This window comes from Micropterus dolomieu, unplaced genomic scaffold (assembly GCF_021292245.1).
Source record: "Micropterus dolomieu isolate WLL.071019.BEF.003 ecotype Adirondacks unplaced genomic scaffold, ASM2129224v1 scaffold_46, whole genome shotgun sequence".
Classification (NCBI taxonomy): domain Eukaryota; kingdom Metazoa; phylum Chordata; class Actinopteri; order Centrarchiformes; family Centrarchidae; genus Micropterus; species Micropterus dolomieu.
Window position 1 is genome coordinate 1 of NW_025744049.1, and position 13984 is coordinate 13984.

The 13984-nt window shown below is 45.2% G+C and overlaps 1 protein-coding gene across 1 annotated transcript; it reads left to right on the plus strand.

Moving 5' to 3' along the window:
- The first annotated feature begins 2058 nt into the window (after positions 1–2058).
- LOC123967124 (stabilin-2-like) lies at positions 2059–13014 on the plus strand. Its single transcript, XM_046043146.1, has 17 exons — positions 2059–3476; positions 5612–5736; positions 5976–6091; positions 6829–6914; positions 7979–8045; positions 8143–8238; positions 9050–9172; positions 9736–9932; positions 10538–10665; positions 10764–10897; positions 11176–11255; positions 11485–11634; positions 12134–12277; positions 12361–12423; positions 12533–12649; positions 12731–12784; positions 12872–13014. Exons 1-17 carry the CDS (start codon positions 3390–3392, stop codon positions 12986–12988), a joined length of 1884 nt encoding a protein of 627 aa, XP_045899102.1. The 5' UTR covers positions 2059–3389; the 3' UTR covers positions 12989–13014.
- The last annotated feature ends 970 nt before the right edge of the window (positions 13015–13984 follow it).

A 13984-nucleotide genomic window follows, 5' to 3' on the forward strand; every position in this document is an offset into this window, starting at 1 on the left:
ATAAAGACCAGGACACACCTGCATATAAAGACCAGGACACACCTGCGAAATAAACAGGACACACCTGCAAATAAAGACCAGGACACACCTGCATATAAAGACCAGGACACACCTGCGAAATAAACAGGACACACCTGCAAATAAAGACCAGGACACACCTGCATATAAAGACCAGGACACACCTGCATATAAAGACCAGGACACACCTGCGAAATAAACAGGACACACCTGCAAATAAAGACCAGGACACACCTGGGAATAAAGACCAGGACACACCTGCAAATAAAGACCAGGACACACCTGCATATAAAGACCAGGACACACCTGCAAATAAAGACCAGGACACACCTGCAAATAAAGACCAGGACACACCTGCATATAAAGACCAGGACACACCTGCAAATAAAGACCAGGACACACCTGCATATAAAGACCAGGACACACCTGCAAATAAAGACCAGGACACACCTGGGAATAAAGACCAGGACACACCTGCAAATAAAGACCAGGACACACCTGCATATAAAGACCAGGACACACCTGCAAATAAAGACCAGGACACACCTGCATATAAAGACCAGGACACACCTGCGAAATAAACAGGACACACCTGGAAATAAAGACCAGGACACACCTGGGACCAAAGACCAGATAAAATATTTTCAATCCAGTTTACATCCACATTAAACAGATTTCAACTTTTAACAACAGTTTTTTCTGCAGCACGAACAGCTGAGTCGTTTGCGGAGCAGAACAGCAGGATTCTGGATGTTTGAGGCTCATCATCGAGCTGATCTGCTGTTAACGAGCTCGAGAGGAACAAGTTTCTTCTGTTGGAGAAAAACTGAACTTTTATAATCGGTTGTTGTTTTAAAAAGACTCATTCATGAAAATCAGACAACAGGACATCCTCCTGGGACATGAATGGAAATGCTTCTGTATTTCAGTTTTGGCAGTAAACATGTATTTATGTGTAAATATTTTTATTTTTGAAACTTTCTTCCCTTTATAAATAAACATTACATACAAACAATAAAAATAGTAGTTGTAATCTATAAATGTCCTAATAAATATAATTAGGTAATTAATCTCATAATCAATTAGCATCACACTCCACATGTTGATGCTTGTTTTTACAGAAAATCAGAGGACAATGAACTCATCGCTGTGGGTCCCCACAAACACACAGATAAATAAATATAAACATAATAAATATATGAAGCAGTGACTTCATGAGCTGCAGAGGATTTTCTACTTCCTGTTTCTGCCTCCGTGATGTCATAACTCTGCTGCCCCCTGATGGACGGACGAGGAAACAGCAAGGAGAACAAAAACTACAAAGACCAAAGTTCTCAGAGTGGATGCTGAAGAAAAAGGTGGGTCAGCTGTCCAAACAGACTCGTCCACTCTACCAGCAAATAGAAGGAGGTTTTATAATTAGGCCTACTGTTATTATCAGTAGCATTATAATAATGTTAACACCGGCTGACAAAGTTGGACGGAGCAGAAGGATCTTTGGTTCTTCTGCTCTGTTAAAAAGACACTGGCTCATGAAGGTCAGTGCAGAAGCAACATGATCATCCCTTTTTTAAAGCGTTCGTTATATATGTTCCTAAAAATGGCCCCAGGAAATGTTAACTAACAAAAGAGAAAGATTCATGTGCTGCTATGAAGTTTAAATATAGAAGAAACAAATGTGCGTTGATGTGCAGCTGATCACTGCCTTTATTCTGTTTGACTTTTCTATTCAAGAACTTTTGTTTCCTTTTCCATAAATTAAGACATTGGAGCAGAAAATGTCTCCAGAATGCAGGAAATCAAGTTTTTAAGTCTGTTTTTCTTTTATTCAAGAAAGAAGAAACAAACGAGACCAAAGAGGAAGTTCACAGTAACCACAGAGTAACAGATAACATATCTGAGCTGTGTGACATTTATTCATGTTACATGTGGATCACGTGTTGTTTCCACACCTCACACATGTTGGTCTGTGCAAAGTCTTTTCTCTCTCCACAGAAACTTCCTCCCAGTATCCAGATCCGGCTGAACCGTCTCCAAAAAAAAACGTCCTCCCCGTCATCCCAGAAGAACAACATTAAAAACAGCCGCGGTGTTTGTTTGTGAGTACGATAATACTCAGGTGTTTGTTCACCTCCACTAAGACCTGAACCGCTCCAGACCTGCTGAGCTGAACTTCCTTCAGAGATCCAGGAGACGAGCTGACCGGGAGTCCGGCTGGAGGCCGCAGTTTCTCCTCCTGTAGCATTTATGATGAAGCGTCGTCCTGTTAGTCCTGCCGCTCAGCAGTTTGTCTGGGAGTGCAGTGAATGGCAGGAAATCCTGGACTGCTCTCTTTTCGTTTCCCTCAAACTTTCTGCTCCGTCATCGCACGCTGCTGATAACGCACACATCATAAGCACGTGCTTTTACTGCAGCCCAAACCGAGACCGAGTCAAGACCAAGACCAGTTCTCCGCATTACATGACACACGATAAAACCGAGATCAGAGGGACGTGTCAGAGTGATCTGAAAGACCCACATTCTCATTAAAACCTCCTCCGTGCTGAGCATGGGGGGGGGGGGGCCTTACTGGTTGCATCTGAAGACGTTTTCCATCCAATCAAAGTTTGGATGTTAAGAAATACATCGGGCTCAAGTACTACAACCCTACTTGTAATGGAGTACTTTTACAGTGAGGTATTAGTACTTTTAGTAGTACAGTAAGAGAATACTCCGTCCTCCGCAGGCTTGGGGAAGACATCCTGTTCATGAGATGTCCCACAGAGACGGAGGAACACTACAGCTCAGAGTTCAGGAGGAGAAACAGAAGGTAAGGGGGTCCAGGTGGACTCCTGCTTCTTAGTGAGGAACCAGATCCATGACCAGGTCTGCTGTCGCTTCCCTGAACAACAATCAGCTTATAAAGAAACAGCCTTCTGCAAGACCACACCCTCGCCCAGGTGAGGCCCGGTCCACACCTGCTCCCCCCGACACACACCTGGTCCACACCTGCCCCCTCCTGACACATGTGGTCCACCGTGATCTGCACAGCGTTTCGGAGTGATGTGTTTGATTAAAGCTGCTTGATTGTTGCATTAAAAACGCGTTTTCACCACACGAAGCTCTGAAGGCAGAGAGATGTTTAAAACTCTGCGTTTCTTTTAGTTTGAACTTTTCTTTTTCTAAAAGACGTTGGCAGAAAGTGAGCTGAAAGACATTCAGATTTACACACCTGACGTCCGTCTGAAAGTTCCTGAGTGTCAAAAAAACGTCTGAGTCAGCAGGAAAAGTTCAGGAAACACAAGGGGGGGGGGGGGGACTGGGAGGCTGAAAAGCAGGACAGACACAGACTGACCACAGATCAGCTGAGAGGCTCAGGGAGGACAGACATCATGGAGTCCTGTCGGAGTTTGAAGCTGCTGTTTGTGTCTCTGATGATGATGATGGTGATGAAGACGAGCTCAGCTGCTTCCCCACAGGTAGAATCTCTCGTTATTGTTTATCTGAGGACAGATATGAATGTGTGTGCTTCTGAATAACTGCAGCCATGAACTTATGAAGTATTCAGATCTAATACCACGCTGTAAAAATACTCTGTTACAAGTAAAAGAAAATGTTACTGCAGTAAAAGCATGTGAGTATAATCAGGAAAATGTACTTAAAGTATTCAAAGTGAAAGTACACACTGTCCTGTTAGATTCTTCTTCTTCCTCCTCGTTAATGGAAAGCTCTGATTGTTGAGGCTCATTTGAACTATTTAGTATCAGACTGCAGCTAATGATTCTTTTCATTCTGGATGAATCTGCTGATTATTTTCTCCATGAATCGGCTGTAAACACTGTGAAAAAACACGTCACAGTGTTCCTTCTGTCTGACCAGCAGCACGAAATCAGTTAAAGTAATTCAAAGAAAAGCAGCAAAGTTTTCAGATTTTTCTGACTTTAACTGAAGTTGTCGGATAAACGTAGAGAAGTAAAAATATGTGAGAGGGAGGAGAAGGAGAAAATACTCAAGTAAAGTACAAGTACCTCAAACCGCTGAACTGAGTTAAATTAGATGGTCGACATTATTTTATATTTAGATTGTACTTTTCAAAGCGCTGCAGCTACATCTGGAAACCAGAGAGCAGAACTCTTTAAACTCGTTATGTTAAGAGACCCTTAAATCCTTAAAGCCTCTCCTTGGTGTCCAAGGCAGGTCCTTGGATCCTTGGATTGAGCTGTTCTGTCTGTGAACGTGTCTGCGCAGACGATGTTTCTTCATTAATCAGGACTTCGGATTTTAATAACCTTAAACTAAAGTTTGGAAGCTGTATTAGTATCCCAGGTCTTTTCCAGGTCTTTTCCAGGACCTGTGTGAGTGTTTCTGTGTGTTTCCTGGGTGGATCAGATGGAGCTGATAACCACAGCAGCTAGCAGAGCTATCACAGCCACTTCCTGTTTACGCTGCGTCACGCCTAGCGCTCTGATGTTTGAGCAGCTCACGTGACGGCTTTCAGAAACACACATCAGGTTTCTACACAGTGATTCATTACATGAAGTCTTTGCCTGGAAAATCAGGGTCAGTGAAACGCAGGCGCATCTCAGTCTGAAGATCACAGAAAGATTCTGGATTCATCCCACACAGAGTGAAATAATTCAGACCTTTGCTTTGTTTTGATCTCCAGCATCTTAAAAGCTAGTAGACATTTAAAATGAAGAATTTATAAAACAGAACGGCCGACCTGAGCAGAGCTCTGATCAGCTGTCACAGCTGCGCTGAACCTCTCAGGCTGCTTCTGCTGCTTTTCCAGATGATGCACCAGGACATCAGAATCAGACAGAACAAAGACGCTTTCTGGACGATTTCTGTTTCCTGCTGTAGTTTTTAGCTGCGGTCAGCAGTCGGTGTGCAGGTGTTGCTTTGGAACCAGGATTTAGGAAGTGAGCCCAGAGGCTCGTAGAGGAAACTCTTGGGGCTGATCAGAAACACGTCGTCATCGACTCTGAAAGTGCCTGAGCAGCAGTGAAGGTTGTTTTCCCATCACTGATTGGACGACACGTCCAGGGCTCGACATGGCTGGTGGTTTTCCAAAGTTACTCGCCACATTTTTGTTGATGGGAAATTACGTTTTATACGATTAAAGTTGACCAGTGAGCACTTTGTACAGGTAGTACTCATGGGAGTTTGTTTGTTATTTCAGATGCCTTTTGACAAGACTACAGTTTTTGCTCTGTCTCTACATCACAGGAACAACTTTCTGTCCACTGACTGCCTGGAGGGTAGCTAGTGTTTGGAAGGGAGAGGAGAGCTGTGTGCTGCAGCTCGCCGTTTCTTAGGGCGTGTCGGAGTCGCCGCTCAGCGAGCGTTATATGAGGCGCGTTTAGCTTTCATCCCTGTGACGTCACAGGGATGAAAGGGAAGCGGCTGGACTACAAACGAGCTGTTTTCAGTTCAGAGCAGAGTTTTCTGTGGGAGATGGGAACTCACTTTGGGCTTTTTCACTCTGCAAACCTGTTACATGCACAAAAAAGATATAAACTCAATAAAGGAGACGGGGAAAAGCAGAATAGCGCCTCTTTAAAGCTAAACGTGATGTGGTGATGCTGAACCAGGTGCTGTGTTTGATTCCCAGAACTTCTGCTCCAACTCGACGGTGCTGAGGACTCGGACAGCGTGTCACTCCTGCAGCATCACCCTGGTGATATCCTGCCCATCAGGATTCAAACAGACCCCCAGATCCACATCCCAGGACTGCAAGTGAGGAACCTGACTCTGTCACGCACACAGTAACGACACAAACAGGAGCCCTCACACGGCGGCAAACATCACACACATCAGATCATTCACAGTTTTCAGTCCTGAAGATCATTTCTTTGTTTGCTCAGGACCATGATCACATGCTCGAGACGTAACAGATAGTTCAGTAACCCGCCAGGCCGGAGTCCCAGCACCGACATGTCTTTAAACATGTCCAGAAACCGGTTTTCTCTGTGCAGGTACTACATCAAGACCGCCAGTCTGAAGCTGTCCATCAACGGCTGCTCCTTCGAGTGCTACAGAGAGCAGGAGGTGAAGAGCTGCTGTCCAGGTTTCTGGGGTCCAGACTGCATCGGTGAGTACACAACAAACCTAAAGGGCTCGTCCTCTGACCACAGCATAGATTGACCCTGATAAGTTAAGGTTTTGACCTGTTGGTGGCGCTAGAGGGAAGGTCTCAGGGTCACCGACACCTGATGGTTCATGGTGAGCTGGACGTGTGTGACGGGTCAGTCAGAATGACAAAGACCAGGAGAATCAGTATTTTCCAGTGAGGTATTATTACTTTTACTGAAGTAGACTTCATCCACGGCTGCTGACTGAACGTTTAAAGGCTGTTTGTCTTTGATGAGGAGTTGCTGAGTGTGGAGGATTCCTCAAGGTGACTCCCGTCGCATGTTCAGTCCCGCAGGATGCAGATCATCCTGCAGGAACCAGGACTTCCTTCCTCTGTACAGATCCTCGGTCAGCAGGACAGAAATGTGCTGACGGTCACACATGGAGGTGGATTGACTGGAAGCCTCATGTTTAACCCTGAAACACACAAACATACCGATTCAGACCGTCCACTGTGTCTCTTCAGTCCGCCAGACTCTGAGTTCTCTGCTGGACTCTTGTGGTCCTGAAGATAAATGTTGTGACAGTCAGTCAGATTTGTTGTCTGAGAGGACTGCAGTGGCGAGGAGGAAACAGAGCTGGATGGTGAAGGGATGACATGGAGAGATAAGAAAGGGAAGAGGGGCAGGAAGGAGCTCTGCAGACTGTTTCCTGTTGTGTTCTCAGCGAGGTGTGAATGTGCTATTTGTGTTTCAGAGTGTCCCGATCGGGCCGACAGACCCTGCAGCAACAGAGGACTCTGTTCTGATGGGCTGGGAGGAAACGGAACCTGCAGCTGCCAGGTAACCAGACGCACACCTGGGTACAACAACACACTGAGAGGACTCAGCCAGAGGAGGTGTGACCGCAGGTCTCACTAAGCTGGTTCTAGTTTTTCTTTGGTGAAACATTTTATTAGGTCCTTTCACAGATTCTACTAAGATTTCTACAAATTAAAGAGTTTCTCTAAAACCTTTATGTGTTTGTAGTAATTATTTAAGAGGTTCAGGTTCTAGTGGTTACTGAGATGGTTCTAGAGGTATGGATGTGCTTCTGCTCTTCCTTTGGGAGGTTCTAGGTTTTAAGGTAACATTAGATGGTTCTAGTCATCCTTTTAGAGGTTCTGTTGGACACTGGTGAGGTTAAAGGGATTTGTAGATGGTGGTCCTTTCTGGAGCTTCTAGCGGTCATTGATATCATTAAGCAGGTTCTAGTTTTCCTTTAGGAGATTAAGGGGTCCTTTAGATGGTTCCACCGACAAGTATACCTGAAGCCGTTCTGGTGGCCTATGGTGGAACAACTCATTACTAACACGCATGTTGTTGTCCTTTTTGTGATTCCAGAAGTTCTTTCGGAGGTTCTAGTGGTCATTAACTTGGCTTTAAGGGTATGTTAGGTGGTTCAAGTGGTACATTAGCTGATTCTAATGGTCACTGAGGAGAGTTTAAGGTTACATTAGACGGTTTTAGTCATCCCCTTGGAGGTTCTGGTGGTCATTGATTATCATTAAGGAGGTTCCAGGTTTCTTTTAGGAGATTTAGGGGGAGTCTCTTAGATGGTTTCACAGACAGTGGTGGTTCTGGCAAAACATTCTTGAATCTAGTCATCTTTTAGGAGGTTCCTGGGGTACGATAGGTGGTTCTTGACGTGATTTGGGATGTTGTGCTTGTCAGTGAGGAGGTTCTTGGGAACGTCTATGTGGTTCTAGTAATCGTAAGAGGTTCTTCTGGCACTGAGCAGGTTCTAGGGATCCGTTCAGTGGATTCCTTCACGCTGTGGCAGCGATCCTTTAAAAGGAAGTATTTGTGACTGCAGATGAATTTATAAAGATTTTATCTTCGTGTGTATGTGTGTGTGATGGATTCAGGTGGGCTTTGCAGGAACAGCGTGTGAGGACTGTGCACCTGGTCGATATGGTCCCACCTGTAGTTCAGGTAAGTGTTCAGGTGACATCAGTCATCACAGTTTCCTCAGAATCGTTCACTTTTTATTCCTCATACATGTCTTCTTCTGTGTTTTCGGGTTCTGCAGAGTGCTCATGTGTCCACGGTCTGTGTGACTCTGGTTTGAAAGGTTCTGGTACCTGCACCTGTTTCTCTGGATACAAAGGTCCAAACTGTGATCAAGGTCAGTCAGTTATTCTGTTTCTGGTACCTGGACCCAGTCAACCCGTTCTCCCTCCCCGACTCGTCGCATATGGACGCATGGTCAAGACCCATCGGCATCAGTTTGTAATGCACTGGGGATCCCTATAGCGTCGTAGTTCAGCGCAGTGGGGGAAGCCCTGTGGCGTCAGTTTATGACGGTAAAAGTAGATGTATGATATTTAACAGAAAAGACTTAGGTGGTTGGGGTAGATGGAGGGCCAGAACCCGGGCTTTGAACCAGGAGAGTCAATATTAAATAGTTGTGTTTGTTACGTGAGTTACGTAGATAGAGTAAGGTATGCAAATGACCTAAGTTAACTTATGTGTTAACTGACATATTTAAACCCAGACCATGATCTCTTCCAAACCTAACCAACTTTACTACTTTAATAACATGGTGTTTCAAAATGGTGATGTTTTGAAACTCTTGGGTTTTATTTTGAATGTCTAACCGGACGTTACATATTTGTTGTAAGCGTAACTTGACCGCGGAGCCTTAAACGTCTTAAAATGAGGCTAAAGGGGTACCCATGGCGTTAGAAAGCAACGCCAAAGGGCCTTGACCAAGAGTCCATATGTGATGAGTCGGGAGTGAGAATGTGTTGACCCAGTACCTGGCACCTTCTACCTGTTTCTGTTTGAAGTTACCTCTATCTTCTACCTGTCACCTTTTACATGTGCTAGCACTGTTGTGTTTTTCAGAGCTATTGTGTGCGACTTTCAGCTGCCTGTCACCTGGACTGTTTGTTACCTGTAAGTTTCAGCTGTGCTGAAACTGTCCTGTGTTTCAGAGTTACCTGAGTGTGCCACCCTCAGCTGTCAGCAAAACTCTCGGTGTATGGAGGAAGCTCTGACCGGACAGCTGGTGTGTCAGTGTCTGCCTGGTTACCAGAAATCAGGAGCTCAGTGTTTATGTGAGTTTGTGTTTTACCACCTGCTCAACCTACACATTAAAGGGATAGTACGCGATTGTATTCCATCACAATGTTAATTAAATTCAGCGAGAGTTTCCTCACAAGTTGTTTGGCTCTCCGGTTTTCCTACCCTGGCTGTGTAAACAGAAAACAAAGAAAGTGGTGTGGGCCTTCCCCACATCACTGTTCCAGCCAATCAGCAACAGTCAGTGCCCGTGCCCAGGATGTGATGGGGGCAGTGGGCTGGAGAGAGTTCTATACACCAGCACAGACCAACACTCCTTCTGCCGAACCACTTCCTGTCCCTTAAAATTCTGGATTGGGATCAAGACCAGAAACAAGAACAAGATTTTGATCATTCAGGAATATGAAAAGGAACAGAATTAGTATCAGGATCAAGATAAGGTGAAGGAATAGAATCTGGAGCTGAAAGAGAACCAGGAACATGAACAGTATCTGAAAAGGATTAAGTCTAGGAAGCATTGTCTGTGCTCACAGTCAAGTCCTGTGGGTTTAGACTTGAAACTTCATTGTGTTTTTTCTTTTCTGTTCCGCCTCCTCAGCCATAAACCCATGTCTCCAGCGGGTCTGTCATGTCCATGCCTCCTGTGTCCACACCGGTCCAAACCAGCACCTCTGTGCCTGTAACGAGGGTTACAGTGGGGACGGACGAGTCTGCATGGCCATCGATCCCTGTCAGACCAAACAGGGAGGCTGCTCAGCCAATTCTGCACGCTGTGTCTACGACGGACCGGGAAAGGTTAGGAAATACTGAGGATCAGGTCCAGGAAGAGGGTCAGGATCAGGAACAGAATGAGGTTCAGGAACAGGTCAGGATCAGGAAAACATCAGAATCAGAAACAGAATGTGGTTAAGGAACAAGGTCAGGATCAGGAACAGAATGAGGTTCAGGAACAAGGTCAGGATCAGGAACAGAATGAGGTTCAGGAACAAGGTCAGGATCAGGAACAGAATGAGGTTCGGGAACGGAATGAGGTTCAGGAACAAGGTCAGGATCAGGAACAGAATGAGGTTCAGGAACAAGGTCAGGATCAGGAACAGAATGAGGTTCGGGATCAAGGTCAGGATCAGGAACAGGTCAGGATCAGGAAAACATCAGAATCAGAAACAGAATGTGGTTAAGGAACGAGGTCAGGATCAGGAACAGAATCGGATTCAGGAACAAGAACAGGAAGATATTCAGAATCAGGATTAGAAACACGTTATAGAACAAAGAATCAGCATTAATTCATTAACTGTTTTTATTTTATTGGCAGACTCATTTGTACTGTGGCTGTAATGATCTGCAGCCTGTAGGGGGCAGCAGAGGAATCTAATTCTGTGTCCTGGCTGTGTTTTGTTTAGTCTCACTGCGAGTGTCTTCCTGGTTTTGACAACCTGTCGAACGGTGACTGCAGCCTGAAGGACTCCTGTAGACCTGATTCCTGTCACAAGAACGCCAACTGTGCCACAGTGGGCCCAGGAAGAGTCGAGTCAGTCACTTTATCTTCTTTATTTTCACTACTTCTTCTACTGCTTGTTTTCAACATGGATCACAGTATTGACGTGGGTTCGTCTCCTGTCCTCTCAGGTGCACCTGTCTTCAGGGTTACATTGGCAACGGTAAATTATGTTATGGGAACATCATCCAGCGTCTGAACAGTCTGAACACAGAACCTGGAGGACAGTGGGTCGGTCAGCTGAGCAACGCCATCACGCTGTTCGGTACGACGACGATTTAGTCACTGAAATTCAAACATTTCATTCATTTGTCATGAATTTATCAATACTTTATGTTGGAAATAAAGACAAAAAGAGGATCCCTCCAAAGAAGTGGAACCATTTGTTCACCCTTACCTGAACCATAGTTTACTTTCCCTGTCCGTAACCATAATGAAGTTTCCAGGAGCAGATACTACAGTAACTGAGAATGTTCAAACATTCAAAGTATTTCTGATGTGTCTCACATGAACAGATATAACATTCAGTCTGTGTGTTTTCAGGTTCTTTTTCATGGCCTCTGCAGAATTTGGGTCCTTTCACTCTTTTTGTCCCGATCAATAAAGGCTTCAAAGGAACTCCAGTAAGAATCACATCAAATAAACACATATGGAGGCACCAAGAGGCCATACATTCATATATTTTGAAACTTTTTCTTCCTTCCTGTTGTCTCTGACAGTATTTCACTTTGAAGGTTCATTTCAGAGACAAACATTTCTACAATGAAAATAAAAACAGGATAAAATGAAACCAAGCTCTGGTTTAAATAAGCTGATTAAAGAATGTAATGTTTTCGTCTGTGTGCTGACCAGGTGAGGACTCTGACAGCTGACTTGTCCAAAGCCAAATACCTGTGTAAGATGCACCTGGTTGCCGGGGTGATGCCCTTTGACACTCTGAAGAAAACCGACGTTTTTTACACTCTGACCGGAAAACCAGCTGAGACGGACATATCAGAGGGGGTGAGTTGGTTCTGAATATGAAACATTAAAGCATCACAAGAGGAACTTTCTGAAAGCAACAAAGCCATCGGGCACCGCCACATTACACAGCGAGTGTCAGTAAAAACAATGAGAATCAGATGTGATGGTTTTTGTAGGGTCAGGGTTTTAAATAAGGCTCCGAGATCCTTCAACAAGTATTAGTATGGAGTCCAGACATTTATTATGACCCGGGCTCAAGGGAAGCAACAGAAGAGTCAAACAACAAGTTTACTGCAAATACAGTGAACAAAAAGGCAACAGAGATACTGAGGGGTTGCGGGTGGAGCTGGTACTGAGGGGGGTGTCAGAAATCAGTGGTGCATGGAGGGAGGTGTTCCAGGTTACCTGCGGGACACAGAACAGATGTAGAGTCTGAGTCCAGGTTCAGTGTCTGATGTCAGTGAAAGCCTCCAGAAACCTGCAGTCCAGAGAAGCTTCTCTCCAAACACCAGCTGCTTTTCTTTCTGTTCTCCTGCAGGACTCTCAGACTAAAATCCGGATCCATGGCAGCAGGAAAAAAGGTGTGATCATCCAGTCGGACGTGGTCGCATCCAACGGGATGATTCACATCATCAATAAGCTGATGGACAGCGTCCCCCCCACAGTGGAGAGCGACACACAGGTGAAAACCCAGAGAGGACTTCATGTCAAAGAACTAACTCACTCGTTTGTCTCTTTACGTGAACGTCTGCATGTTTCCTGCAGGAGAACCTGATGAAGATCATTTCTGACTACGGCAAATTCGACAAGTTCAAGTCTTTATTGGAGGTACGAGGACCACCATCATCTACGCTGAGTAGATCTACTGAACTGCAACATGCATCTACAGTAAGGGTTTCTATGTCTCACATTTACTGATGGACCACTTTCTCTGCAGAAAACTAACCTGGCGTCACTCCTGGACCTACCTGGTCCCATCACCGTCTTTGCTCCCAGCAGTTCAGCCTTTGATGCGATGACTGAAGGTCACCTGCAGTTCCTCAGCAGTGCTGAAGTAAGAACCACTCAACACCCACAGAACCAGGTCTGAACAACTAAACGATCCACAAACATTATCATTGTTCTCCACCTTCAGGGTCACAGCAAACTGGTGGAGCTGCTCAGGAACCACATCATCCCGTCCACCGCGGTCAGTACGGCCGATCGCTGAGCTTTTATTCTGAAGGTACCTTTTGTGATGGTTCATGTGATGATGACTGTTTTTCCCGCTTTGAAGCTGGAGGTCTATAACGCCGTGTCCAGACCCAGGATTGTGACGATGGCCAATCAGGTTCTGACGATAAACGTGACAGAAAACGTAAGTGTGGACCTTAAAGATCTCTCTCCGTGTTGAGCTCACTGAGACCTCAAAGTCCTTCCATCAACCATTTTAAGATCCCAACATCCCTGCAGCAACCGCTGCTCCTCTTGTAAGAGGACGGCTGTCACATGACAAAATAATAAGAGAAAAGGCGGGAATGTTTTTGTTTGTGAATTTAGTTCAGTATCATTTAGACTCATTCTGACTTTCTCATAATTTAATTCAATTTTATTTATATAGCGCCAAATCACAACAACAGTTATCTCACAGCGCTTTTCATAAAAGAGCAGGTCTAGACCGTACTCTGTGATGATATTTACAGAAGCCCAACAGTTCCCACCAAGAGCAGCACTAGGAGACAGAGGCAACAAAAAACTTCCTTTAAGAGGCAGAAACCTCGAGCAGAACCATGACTCAGGGTGGGCGGCCATCTGCCTCGACCGGTTGGGGTGAAGGAGAGAGAGAGAGAGAGAGGGAGAGAGAGGAACAGAGAGAAAAAGAGAGGGATGTAAAGAGAGAGAGGGGAGGGAGGCAGCCTACACAATATACACACAGAGGTACAGACAGTAAAGGTGATGTTGCTATAGACTAAATGAAAAATGGTACAGATATTTATAGTAGTGTTAATGATTATAATAACAATAATATTAATAGGACTAGTAACAATAGTCGTTGCAGCAGAGGGTGTCGAGCAGGAACACGGGGGCAGCAGGTGACCCGCAACCACAGATCCAGACTCCACAGCTCCAGAGCCAGAAAACCTGCAGGAAGTGATAGGAGGAGAGAGGAGAGGGACGAGAAAGCACAAGACTACCAGAAAGGGGAGAAGTTGTGTTAGTAACATGCAATAATGGGATAAGGTTGCATACAGAGGGAGAGAAAGTAGAGGAGAGAGGAGCTCAGTGCATCATGGGAAATCCCCCGGCAGTCTAGGCCTATAGCAGCATAACTAAGGGATGGTCCAGGACTCACCTGAGCCAGCCCTAACTATAAGCTTTATCAAAGAGGAAAGTCTTAAGCCTACTCTTA

Bases quoted from the DNA above. Each gene is read 5' to 3' on its own strand.
- LOC123967124 (XM_046043146.1), top strand. From the start codon at position 3,390: ATGGAGTCCTGTCGGAGTTTGAAGCTGCTGTTTGTGTCTCTGATGATG. The intron at 6,092-6,828 runs GTGAGTACACAA...TTTGTGTTTCAG, and splicing joins CTGGGGTCCAGACTGCATCG to AGTGTCCCGATCGGGCCGAC. The intron at 12,785-12,871 runs GTCAGTACGGCC...CCCGCTTTGAAG, and splicing joins ACATCATCCCGTCCACCGCG to CTGGAGGTCTATAACGCCGT.